General features: G+C 33.1%; 1 protein-coding gene across 1 annotated transcript; it reads right to left on the minus strand.

Moving 5' to 3' along the window:
* Positions 1-34: 34 nt before the first annotated feature.
* Positions 35-1,728, minus strand: LOC147532890 (cysteine protease XCP1-like). The gene is made up of 4 exons (XM_086646373.1): positions 1,125-1,728; positions 790-1,025; positions 513-653; positions 35-409 (listed from the first exon to the last, which is right to left on the minus strand). Exons 1-4 carry the CDS (start codon positions 1,603-1,605, stop codon positions 194-196), a joined length of 1,074 nt encoding a protein of 357 aa, XP_086502499.1. The 5' UTR covers positions 1,606-1,728; the 3' UTR covers positions 35-193.
* Between the last annotated feature and the right edge of the window lie 12,002 nt (positions 1,729-13,730).

Raw genomic sequence — 13,730 nt, forward strand, 5'->3', positions numbered from 1 at the left:
ATCTGATTAGTCGAATTAGAATAAGCTTAAGATAAACAAGAATCAGACAAATCGAATTTAGACTTTGAAAAACACACTAAATTACAAAGAAATCTTCAGACACTGAAATTTCATAAGCCCACATTCTTCTTGTGTGTTTATTATTGAACAAAGATAAGAAGTAAAATACATCAAATATTTCGGAAGATTGAGATCACTTGTTTTTGGTAGGATAGGAAGCCATTTTGTTAATGCCACATAGCCCGGCTGGTTTACCCGTGTTCCTCTTCATCCTTATATATCCTTTCTCTCCCCATTTTGGCCCCCATGAGTTCTTCACTATTATGTAGTCTGAGCCCTTGGATGTCCCATATCCAACGGCTGTAACTCCATGATCGAGTGCTGTCCCGCAATGCCCATCGAACACACCCTGCAACCATGATTCAGATATTCAGTCAGATCTGAATCAAAACCAGAACCAGTTTTGGAACTTGAACAGGTAAGTTTCAAAATTGTGTAGTTAGAAAGCCTACCCCACTGTAAAACTGGAAGTCTCTACCAGAAGCTTCAATGGCAACGCTAAGAGGTTGCTGAGAGAGTGCCTTTAATAGGCTTTGTTCGTCATTTTGGCGCACATCCTTATAACCATCGATGCTAAAAACCTCGCTTTCTCCCTGAATTTTCAAATTGGAAACAAATTAAAACCCTCACGCCATTTTGGCGGACATCATTATTTTATGACGTTTGTTTATGAAATAGTGATGTTTATAAATGAGATCGAGAGATCGTCTTATTTGCAAGTGAAAGTACCTTTTTCTCCTCACAAGTGCCTTCTTCCATGAGATAAGGATAGTCATCTTCCTTGTGGAGACCACCATTAGCCATAATGTATTGAAATGCATAATCCATAAGACCTCCATTACAACCATTGTTAGAACCAGTATTACAATCAATCAGTTCCTGCTCTGACAATGCAGTGAGATTTCCTGTAACAATCTGGTTAATTCCCTCAACTGCCGCTACTGTTGAAAATGCCCAACAACTTCCTGCAATTTAAGATATAGTAAGATTCGAACCCTGATATAATAAAAAGACATATTACGACCCAACTAAAGTGGCTTCAGACTCGACATTTGAGAACTTACCACATTGACCTTGATCCTTGACATGAGTGACAGCACCTTTCTTTCTCCAATCAACAGCTTTGGGCAATTCAACTATCTCTCTATCACTCAAATCTTCATCAGAAGGTGAAGATTCTCTAGTCCTCTCATGCAACTGGTCTACTTTGAGCCCCAAGTACTTCTCCTTGAACTCTTCATGGCTCATATCTGCAAATTTGTTCAATCCAAGCCAATAGCTACTAACCTTCTTATTTGTCTCATCAATGTGTTTTAAGTTCTCTTTGAATATTTCAAACCTTTCTAGTTTCTCTTCAATACTCTCATATATCTTCCCATGTTTGGACATCCATGACTCGAAAAGGTCTATTAGTTTATCGATTGACTTTAGATCGTCGGGCGAGTAACCCACAATCGAAAATTCGCGAGCGAAACTTGAACATATAAGTAGCGATGAAGAAAGGAGGAGAAGGAAGGAGAACTTAGAAAATAAGGAAGTAGACATATTTGTATTGTTTTGAGTGAGATGAGATGAATGAAACTAAGAGGTGATCAAGGTAGATATTTATAGTTTAGAAATTTGAATAATATGAATTCTTTATGTACTACTATTGCTTTAAAGTAAAGTATGTTTCAAATGTTTTTCTTCCTACATATAAAAAACTAGCCTTCAAGAGTTTCTCTTTCTAGATGCTTTGCTTTTAAGCATGCTATTTTATTGATATTTTCATGGGGTGAAATGAGTGTATACACTAAGTAAAGTTTTGAGTAATACATATATTTCAATCTTGTTTCAATGTTGTGCTCGAAAATGTGCATTAACCGTGATGCTCTGCCCAACCACTATCCCTACCGAATACTAGCCGGGGTATGTGGTCTGCCAGGATTTAACTGTCTTATTTGGTATGTCTAAATCCTGTCTGAATACATAATATGGCGAAATTCTGACCGAGATAGTGGTCGAACAGAGAGATATTTTCTTTGCATTTTTGGATGGTCACTCATAATGTTATAACACAGATTCTTTATATCCACCACAATGGCTGAGCATAACCCCATAAAGCTAGCTTAGCTTGGTCAGGGTTTAAATTTAGCAATTTTTTTTTGTTGAGGATAAATTTAGCAATTTTGGATCCCTATATTTGACAAGCCAAATTGGTCAGCCCATAAATTAATGGATATCATTGCTATTTATGGTCTGGGCTTTAATGACAAAGTACACCTACTTTAAAAATTGCATGAAAAGTTTTAAAGACACCTCCCATTTGTGATATCGTTGCCTCCCGGTTATAAGCATCCCCAATTTCCTAGAAAATTGTTAAGAACGTCTTTTCTCAAGAGAGACACTCATACTTCTATTTCTTACTCAAAACCGGTGGACTTGGGTCGATTTTGATTCAAAATCAGCTAGTCTACCGATTTCAAAGGGGCCGAACACTGTCTCATTTTCGTTTTTTCTATTATTTATCTCCCAAACTCTAAAACTACAAACTTTATTTTTTTTTTCTTTCATTCTGTTTCTCCGAGAAACAAATCTTTTAAGCCTCAAAATTTGAGATAATCTTTGAAATATCTGTTACGCTCTCTAAACTTGTTACAAAGACAAATCTAATTGGATAATTTCGGTGGCTTTTATTTGGATTTTGCTTCAAATTAGTGGAGGGTTCTTTAATGGCCTATAAAAAGGATGTTCTTCCATGATTTTTTTTGGGTATTTAGATGAAATCCATTAGTCTTAAATATGGTTAATAATTTCGTTGATTTTGAGAAAAATGTTTGTAGAATGATCGGTTATAGCTAAATGGTGGATTCAGTCATACTTCAGTGGAAAGTCGGTGAGTTCGAACTGAATTCGCCTCACAAATTCAGCTAAACCTTACCACTACCACTGAATATTAAAATTTGTACTCTTAATGGACCACCACTTTTCAAATAGGATTGACATCATAAACTATCACAATTTAAACTGCAAAGTTTGTAGGATCATGGCTGTCATTTGAGAATTAGAAATAGTTTAGTCTACCTATATATATATATATATATATATATATATATATATATATATATATATATACTAGGGTATATCCCGTGCCCTAGGGCACGGACACTTGTATCAATCAAATGTTAAGAAATTTGTTGTTATATTTTATTGAGAGAGAGATTTTTATGAGTTATTATTTTTTGTATTATTTTTTTGTTTCTTTTATCTTAAATTAGTTAATATTTTATTGAGAGAGAGATTTTAATTTCTTATTTTAACCCTTGAAATTTATTTTGTTTCTTTTTTTCTTAAATTAGTTATTTTATTTCTAAGAAGGAAACGATTATTGTTTTTTAAATAGGTAACTTTATTTCTACGAAGGACTATATTTTAAATTTTGGGAGGGACTCCTAAACAATATACCAAATGTTACGAAATTTATTGTTATATTTTATTGAGAGAGAGAGATTTTTATTAGCTATTATTTTTCGTATTATTTTTTGTTTCTTTTATCTTAAATTAGTTATTATTTTATTGAGAGAGATATTTTAATTTCTTTTTTTAACCCTTGAAATTTATTTTGTTTCTTTTTTTCTTAAATTAGTTATTTTATTTCTAAGAAGGAAAAGATTATTGTTTTTTAAATAGGTAACTTTATTTCTACGAAGGACTATATTTTAAATTTTGGGAGGGACTCCTTGACAATATGCATAATTAAATAAGGATGTTTGTCCCAGTCATCGTTTTCCTTTCTGTTTTATATAATAGATATATATATATATATATATATATATATATATATATATATATATATGTTTATCACTACTAAATAAGAATCCCCACCTTCCATTTTGGATGATTACCTTATCTTCAATAACAAAAATAACAATTCCCTTTTGTATTGATTTATTTATGATTCTTATGCTTCAATCAACCTCTAAAGTCCATTTTGTATTTTATTATAGATATTGCAAATGTATGTAGACATTTATTAATACTACCAACCAAATGCATACCTAGTTAGTTGGTAGAGATGTATTCCCGCTTAATTAAATTTGTTAACAACAAAGTCCTTGTGTATTTTCTTCTTTGAGTTCTTTTAAATCCTCAAATACCAAAGAAAATTTTCAAATCAATTATTTTTCCGTGCTAAATGTATAATAAAAACCCGGTCAATATAGACAACGGTCAACCTACTACCACTTTACGTAGAGTTTGTTTCTTTTTCATTTAGATAGAATTTATTTTTCTTCCGTATCTAACTATGGGCCTAAATTGTTTCGAGACCAAGTTTATATTGTCAGCTAATATCTAATTCATGATGTCTGGTTGGTGTTAATGTCCAATTTAAACTAAATTTTTCCTTCTAAAGTAAACAATTTAGATTCAAACAAATCGATCAACCAAGTCAAGTTCAAGTAACTAGAAAATACAAACACCAACTTAAATGGTTCTTGAACCATGAAGTGTATTCTTGATATAAATTAGAGCAAGTTACCTACCATGGCACACTTACTATTATTATTTTGGGCATGCTTAGGTATATCTTTGAGTCAAATGTACTCCACAAAAGTGGGTTTCCTTAGCTATAATGTGCTGTAATAAGTTCATTATCATAGTATCATACCAACTTATTTATTTTATCATTATACTAAGATATGTTAATCATTGAACTACACATAAAAGATTATGCTTCACATTATACTAAATGCCACTCCCTAATTTTCAACTATCAATATACCCGACTAAAGGTCATGCTCTCCCCATTTATTCGTGATACTGTGAAGATGTTCGATTAGATCATACATCAGATCATAACCACTTAAAAGTTACTTGCTGAAATGGTAAAATTCATCGTCGAAAATCGAAGGGCGCATTGAAATTCATCCTTGAAAATCGAAGGGCGTATTGAGTTGCCCACATTGAAAGGATATCGAAAGAGGAATAAAACCGCTTTGAACCATGTATCTAGGTTCATGCATCTTAGAGGAAATGCATATAACCTACTCTTAAGTCTTAACTATATAAAATAGTATATAGGAGTAGCGGAAATGCATATAAGTAACCTACTCTTAAGTATATATTTATAGTTAAAAGGAAATAAGACGGCTGTTGATACTTATTTAGTGGTTAGATGTGGTAAATTAATCAAAGTATTAACATGCTTAAACAAATCTAATTTTAACGAAACGGCGCATTTTGAATTCTAATGTGATTTTGTATTCGTATTACATTCTCCTTTTCTTTCTTTTCTTTTTCGTTTTTTTTTTTCTATCTTCTTTAATAACCAGTTCCTTGTTTCTTTTTGCAAACATATGGAAAATATACAGAAGTGATGTTTACACATAATTCTTTTCCATAAACGGGACTCTATCAGGTCACTATCCGGTTGAATTCTTGTCAATGTATGTGGTGGTACAAAATTTAGAAATTAAAAAAATGTTGTACTTCTTTTTCAAATCATGTTCAAACACATACCCAAACTGTGATTCAACTAGGATAGTGGTCAGACAGACACTAATTATCACTCTAGTTTCATTATTTGTCAAGAATAATATTTTATTTTAGAATTAGAGTGCTTTCTAACACTGTATTTTAATTAACAGAGTAGGTTTACTTCTTAATAACAAATTAGGTTTACCAAATTCTAAACAAACAGATCAACATGCCATCAGCTCATCAAGTGATTCTCTGAAATCTGAGAGCTTAAGGTTGCGTAGAACCGGTAGCATCATATCATTCCCCATTTTGAGTCAAGAAATGCCAGATAAGCATACAAAATAAATATGATTTAATTTCTTTAATTAATCCTCTTTAATTAATTAATCTCAAAATATAAGTTATAAAAAGACACAAAAAACAGAGAGAACAGAGAAAAAGAGAAATGGAAGGGACATCAGAGAATCGGAACAGAAGAAGTAAGATTAAAAGTTTTCCGATGAGAATGTGGGTATCGGTGAAGAGAACGACGGTAAGATTATTGAGAGAGAGGGGAAGGTTGGTTAAAGGAGTTATAAAGAAAGTTAATTGGGTTTCTCTTCAAATAAAGAGAAGACTTTCAGAGATGAAAAAGATGATAATGAAGAAGAAGAAAGGTGATCAAAGACAGCAAATGCTTTTGAATTATGATTTATTTAGTTATTCTAAGAATTTTGATGATGGAAGATGGCAATTAGAAGAAGATGAATTTTATAGAGTTCATTCTTTTGCTAATAGATTTGGTCAATCATCCAATGGTCAGGATTCTTAACAAGAAAATATTTTCTTCATGTTTTTTTTTATTGTTTTTTTTCCTTTCTTAATGGAATATTTGAGTTAATTGTAATTTGTACAGAGAAAAATGAAAAAAATTATGATAACATTTTGATGCAATTGTGTTCTTAATGTTGGTAGTTTGAGGACGTAAGCCCAAAAGTTATCGATGTTATCCCTCTTTTTGATACCTTGACGAAGTAGTGCAAAAGGTGCATAATTTCGTTCCACCTTTATTTATCAAACAAAAATACATTCACTAAGTTTGAGCTCGCATGTATAATCAGACTTCAAAACTCTCTCAAGGATCACCATTATTGACTTCGGGGAGAAAATATACTTCGAAGAAGAAGTACATCTCCCTCAATGATTTATGGTGTGTTACACATCAAGGGCCGGGCGGGTCATGGCCCCTCCTGACCTATATGTAGATACGTCCCTGGTCTCGACTCATGTCTCTTGTTTGTTTCTCTCATTCAATGATAGGACACATGGAGTTTACCCTTGTCGAAGCGAGGGCTCCATTCGATCAACCGACTCTCCTGTTGCCAGCCGTTTATTTTTTCTTCTTTTTTAAAGTGTGTATTAATAAAATGTATGAACTTGAAAAATATCTGAATTTTGGAATGTGCCTTTATCAATGTATAGGCAATGTAAAAATCTTGTGGGCTCATAACACTTTCCAACCAGTTATGGCAGTACTAAAATCGACTAAAGAGGGGTTAGTGGTAAAGGGAAACGCGTTTAAGAACTTTATGTAACTCGTTCTCTCTCTCTCTCTCTCTCTCTCTCTCTCTCATGACTTCGATTCTCACTCTCCCCCTACTAGGCTACTAACCCACCTTTCATACTCCAAATGAAGTCTCTAACAGTTGTTGAGTTTGGAAACTTTGCATTATCAAGGGTTTCAATTACACATGCCATGGAGATTTCTGTCTCTCTTTCCTCTCTTGTAATAAAAACGTATTACTAAAACATTTGTGGTAGGGCTAGAGAAATCCTCACGTAGATTCGTCACAGAATTCCAAATTAATGACAAATAATCCCACCCGTCCACAAATCAATCAATGGTTGATTAGATTTCTTTCTCAAATCTGTACGAGATTTCTCTAGGTAGATCATTTTCCTCGCTTAAAAAAAAAGGAAAATGTTCCAGTAACCGAGAAAATTAGCGTGAAATTAGCATAAATTTCAATCAGACGGTTGGATTCACGCTACCTCTATCTTGACGAAACCGGATGAGTTTATGTCTTTGGATCTGATTGACACCAAGATTCTAGGGGGTGGCATTATTGTTGGAACAAAAAAGGTCTCCAATCAACTTCAACACCAAATCTTTCAACAAAAAAAAAAAAAAAAAAAAAAAAAAAAAAAACTTCAACACCAAATAAAACAGCCAATAGTCAGCTGTGAATATAACATCTCACTTCACCCACCATTCCATCTCTCTCTCTCTCTCTCTCTCTCTCTCTATCCCCACTCCAACTTTCTCTTCTTTACTCCTCTTTCTCTCTAAACATTACAACCATCAATAAGAACATTTTTACTCTTCAACTCTCCTTCCTCCTCTTTCTCATTTTAAGAGAGAATGACAATGTTAGAGAACATTCATAAGAGAAGCTTCATACCATCAAGACCCATGAAAGATTCACTTCCACTTTCTCACTCAAACTCATCAAATCAAGAACCACCAACTAAATTAAGAAAAAGGGTATCCTCTGCTCTCTCAATTGGCATTTCATCTCAAACAACTTCATGGGCAATTCACAGATCCAAATCCATGTATTCATTTGGTGAATCTACTGGAAATTCTGTAAGAAAATGGTGGGATTTGATTTTGAATTGGATCTTATCTAGAAAATTACCCATCTTTTTTGAAGATCTTGAGATGAATGAACAAGAATCAACTTTTCTTGGATTTCATAACAAAGGGACATTAAGTCATGTCTTTTATAAAGTGAAATTCGAAATTAGGAAGCTCATGACCTCATCAAATGATAATGGTGGAAAGATCAAGAAGTATGAATGTTAATCAATTCGACTGTTTTTAATTATCTTTGGTGAACCAAATTAAGTTATATATAATGTTCTTGATCAAGTAAAAGTTAAGCATTTTTTGGATTTAGATGCTTCTCAAATTCTCTTATCGAATAATATGTGTAAGGATGGGATTAAGGGTATCCGTTGAATATGATGTTAAATGTAATAAATTTTTGTTTGTGGTAATTGAAAGAAGTTAATATTTCAATTTTGTTCAACATTTAGTGTTCATAATTATTTTGTTAGTGTTCCTTGTTGTGGAACAGTTATTTAATTATAAAATTTATGTAAAGAATTTAGTATAAATTAAAATGCCACGTCGAAAAAAGTAAAAAAAAAAAAAATTGTATAACTGATGTAATTTTATAGTACTTTGGTTTTCTTACCGTCTAGTTTAGATACAAAGTGAAATGGAGTGGACAAAATTCAAAGTCAATAGTACGAGAAGGTGTCCAATATATGGGACAACCAATTTTTTTTATATGGATAACTATTTTATATGGACAACTAGAATAATTATAAATGTTTTATAGAAAGAAGTTTTTGTAGAAAACAGTTTTTAAAGGGACATCACTCTATTATTTTTCACACATGTCTTTTACGAATTAGATGTTTTATTTTAAATTCTCCCTCTTTTTTTCATAGACCCTACTTCTACTTCTTCATCACCCATAAATTTGTAGATATAGAAACTTTGGAAAAACATTGTTGATCATGGCACCAAAAAAATTAAAGGAAATTGTTAAAAAAAAATTCCAAAGAGGAATGAGGGTTTGTTCCAACATAACACTAATTAGATTTGAGATGTTTTTTGTCAAATTTGTTAGATTTTTGTTTGAATCTTCCCGAAATATAAGTTGTTGAACAAAACCATCACAATTCATGGAAGATCTGGTCTTCTTCATGAACCCTAGAATCCTTTGAAATAATAAAAAAAAATAAAACCTAGAAAATGATTTTTTTTATAAAACAACAAGCAGGTCTGCTCGTGTTTCGTGGCAAACTACAAGAAATCTTTCTATAGTTTCGTGGTAAAACCACAAAAACAGAATCAAATTTCCGTGGGTTATCTAGGAAATTATGAAACCCATCTCTTTCACTTCGAATTTTGCTCCTTATATCTTTTTCGACTCTTCCAAACTACAATAACGAAAATACGAAACAAAATAATAAAAGTTAGGGTTTTATCCCACCGATATCATTATTTCTTACTATATAAACGCATCGAATACCTTCTTTAAATGGAGATTGAGGGATTTTATTTTCCTCATCCATCTAGGTTTGAGAAATAAGATAGTGAAGTTGTAGAAGTTGTAGTAGCCGTAAAAGAATAAAAATAAGAACAAGAAGAAGAAGATGATGAAGATTAAGAAGAAGAATGAGAAGAATGAGAATGACAATGACAATGACAATTAGGTTTTCTTTTTAATCGGTTATATTTGTTTCTAGTCCTCGGGTTAAATAGTTTCTTAATATTTAAGGTCTTATTGCGTCGTCATCTTATTAAATCAAAGTCAATCACAGTTGACTTGCACTAGACCCGGAAATAATTGTCAACATAAGATAATTGGTTGTCATTGAGAAAATACTATGCAATATCCTATATATTAAAACAAGTCAGTTGATTACATGAGGGATAAGTCTAACCGTCTATTTTATTGGGTTTGACAGATATCACATCCGACGGCTGGTATGATATCATCTTCATGTAAATTAAATTAAAATAGAAGGGTATTAGTGTAAATCGACCAAAATCGGTTAGGATATCCCTACAATAATTACTATCGTATTTCTCTCCTACTCACGATTTTGATTTAAATTTTTTATGAGTCAGTTAGTATCTTTCCCTATTTATTCTCCCTTATCTTCTTTATTTTCTTTTCAAAATCGACATCATCTTTATTATTCATTGTTCTTTGTTTTTCCATATCCAGAGAATTCATAGAAATTTTGATTTAATTGTCATTTCCGACATGACGCGACAGAAATTTAGTCTTTAGTAAAAGTAGCATAGTGAAATCCTACTATTTTTTTCCTTGTTTTAAGCTTCTAGTGCATAGGTGGCACTTTCCACTATTTAGATAGTTAGAAGTAAATAAAGCAATAAACAGTCCAACTTGTGAAAATTACTTTTCCCTTAATATTCTTCTTTTGTATTTAGGAAACTCATTATTTCTCATTTGTAACCTTCTTCTTCTTTTTCTCCTCTCAGTTTGAAAAGAATGATCCCTCGTATATGGGCATGTAGGAGCTCGACAATTGAAATTCGTAGCAGATTCAATTAATGTAGCTTCCTCAGTGGAGATTTTTACGAACTTAATCGAGTCGATTGTGATCTTGGAGAATTAAAAGTGAGTCGATTGTGATCTTGGAGAATTAAAAGTCAGTAGGTGAGGTTCCACGTTTTCTTGAAATTTGGAGTAATTGAGATGTGGGTTCGGATGACCTCCTTGTACTCCCTTGAATCCCTTCTTGCAGGACCCCTTTTCCCAAGTTTTAGATTTTGCACGGTTCGAACAAATGTTTGCCTCTTCTTGTTCAACTAGCTCGATCAGACCTCCTTTTTTATTCTTGAATTAATTCTGTTGTAGCTCCCAATTTGTGACCAACTGGCTTTCTTAGCGTCCCGTAAGTGTCAAGCAATTCGTTTTGAAATGAGAAAAAAGAGAGAAGAAGGAATAAGGAAAATAGATTGAAGGTCGTCGAAAAAATTGACGACACGATTTTCGACGGGGGAGATGGTGAGGTGGTGGGAGACAGATATGAAGTGGAGGAGAGAAATAATGAAATGGGGTAGAGAATGAGAGATGGAGTGAATTTAATTGTTTTATGTTTTTTGCAAATTAATTCTTTTTGCCCCCAAGGATTTTTTCCGAAAAGATCTGATTTTTTTGTCTTTGTGACCAAAACGAACGGTGGGACACTTGTGAAGGTCAAAACGGTGATTTGAAAAGATGTTGATTGGAGTCATAAGGTAAGTTGCCTAAAACCATACATCACCCTTAATAAATCTAGTTTTTGTTTTTTTGTTGAAATTAATAAATCTAGTTGATTACAGTCATAAGATAAAGTTTTGGAAATATTTGTTAGATACATCTAAAAATATGAGCAAAGGCGGAGCCAGGATTATAACTTAAGCAGGGCTAAGCTTTGTCTTCACTGTAACCAAAAATTTAACGTATAACCACCAGAAATAAATTTTTACCTATGATGCATGTAATACATTTTAAAGGGTTATTCAAAGATAATTTCTAGTGACAACAATACATTCTTAACAATGCATTTCCCATTTATGTAAATTTTCAGAATAAAAAATTTAGAACATTCATGAATCAAAGATTCAAACATCAACTTGTATCAGTCAATCTTCATCAAAAAAAAAAACTTGTATCAGTCAACAATCAATTACTGTAAGTATAAATCAATAAAAAATGTCAACCGACAATTAGATGTCAGCTAATTAACTAAATTTAAAATTATCTAAGATTCATAACTCATAATAAATTAAGAATCATAATTCGTAAATCATAACAATCAATTGACAAATGAGCATCAACTCAGCCATCTACAAACACATGATGACATAAATTTTTTTGAACTACTAAACAAAAATATGATTGACATACTAAGCTAGGCAGCTAGCCGTCTACGAAATAAAAGACTTCAACAAGGAGGACCTTTGCTACAACAAATAAGAGAAAAATGGAAGTGGAGAAATACGAAAACAAAAGAGAGAATAATATAATATAGATGAGAGAAAGATAAAGTGAAAGTGAAGAAAAAAAAAATGAAAGGTAACAAAATTAAAATACAACACCATACAAATTTGAAAAAGAAAAAGATGAGCCAAAAGAGAATCCACACAAACAAGTGCCAAAACGGCAGTTGATTCCAAATTAGAGACCCAATCGGGACTTTATTTTAAATTTAGGGCTAAAACGCAATTAAACCTGCTTGAAATGCACAAATAAATTAAAAAAAAAATCATGGGGTTGAAACCCTGACCTAGTAGATGCAGAAGAAGGTTTCCACTCAGACTACTACCTCTAATTGATACATTTGTGGTGGGGAATTTGAAAGAGTCTTCATGTAGTTCCGCCCTTGAATATAAGGGTCCAGTATTATTCGATCACAAACTCGATCTATATAAGGATTCTGAACAGATTTCATCAAGATAACACATGGCTCCACCATATAGCCCCCTATTTAAGGCTGTAAATTTTTTTCATTATAATATATAAATGTGTGTACATGTAAATAGTATGTTGGTACCTGTCTGGTCTAGAGCATTAAATAATTGGTGAAGCAATCTTCCACCGGCCTGTAGCTAGTAGCTCTCCAGGTCTATAAACCCGACCTTCACTCTTTCTCAGAAATTATTTGCACAGTTAACTAGTTTTAAGGTCTGTACTACAGAATGTCATTATGTGTCCCCTACATGAAATGAAATGGGAGGGAGTCCTCCTAACCTTGTTTTAATTCCCTATAAAACAACCACATCTTGTTGTTAAAGCAAATAAATGTAGGGTTATTTTCCTAATGGCCCCAATTTTGTGACCAGCTTCCCGCCTGGCCCCCTACTTTATGAGAAATACTCATATGACCCACTTCCGTTATAACACCGTCACTCTCTCTCCTCCATCATGTTTTCTCTCTCTGCCAACTCACGCCACATCATCTGTTACGCCACCTCATCACCTTCTCCCGCAGAGGTCGCCGGCCGCCAGAGGTGGCCGGCCGGCGACCTTCAAACTAAAAAAAAAAATTTTGTTTTCTCTCTTCCTCTCTCTCTCTCTAAAACTACTCCGGCGAAGGGAAACCTTCGCCGGAGTGGTCTGTTCTTGAAAAACAAACCGAGATCTGTTCGTGAAGAACAGACCACCCTTCGCCGGAGTAGTTTTAGAGAGAGAGAGAGAGGAAGAGACGAAATTTTTTTTATTTTTTTTTTAGTTTGAAGGTCGCCGGCCGAAAATTTGGCCGGTCGGCGACCTCTGCCGGAAAAGGTGATGAGGTAGCGTAACAGATGATGTGGCGTGAGTTGGCGGAAAGAGAAAACATGATGGAAGAGAGAGAGTGACGATGCTATAACGGGAAGCTGGTCACAAAGTTGGGGGCCATTAGGGAAATAAATGTAATACTTTTTTTTTTTTTTTTTGAACTAAATAAATGTAATACTAGTAGTGTAGTGATTATGTTTTCACTTGTACTTTCAAAAAAAGAAAATGTTGTTACTTGTATATAAGTTCAAAAATATAGATTCTTCTTCGTTATAGGGTTTTTGTAAGAAATACTTATATCTACTTTTTTGCGACGAAAAAAATGGCCATGTAGAAGAACTATTCACAATGTTAGAAAAT

The sequence above is a fragment of the Eschscholzia californica genome, unplaced genomic scaffold (genome assembly GCF_041429995.1).
Source record: "Eschscholzia californica isolate CP2 unplaced genomic scaffold, dmEscCali1.0.p SCAF_6, whole genome shotgun sequence".
Classification (NCBI taxonomy): domain Eukaryota; kingdom Viridiplantae; phylum Streptophyta; class Magnoliopsida; order Ranunculales; family Papaveraceae; genus Eschscholzia; species Eschscholzia californica.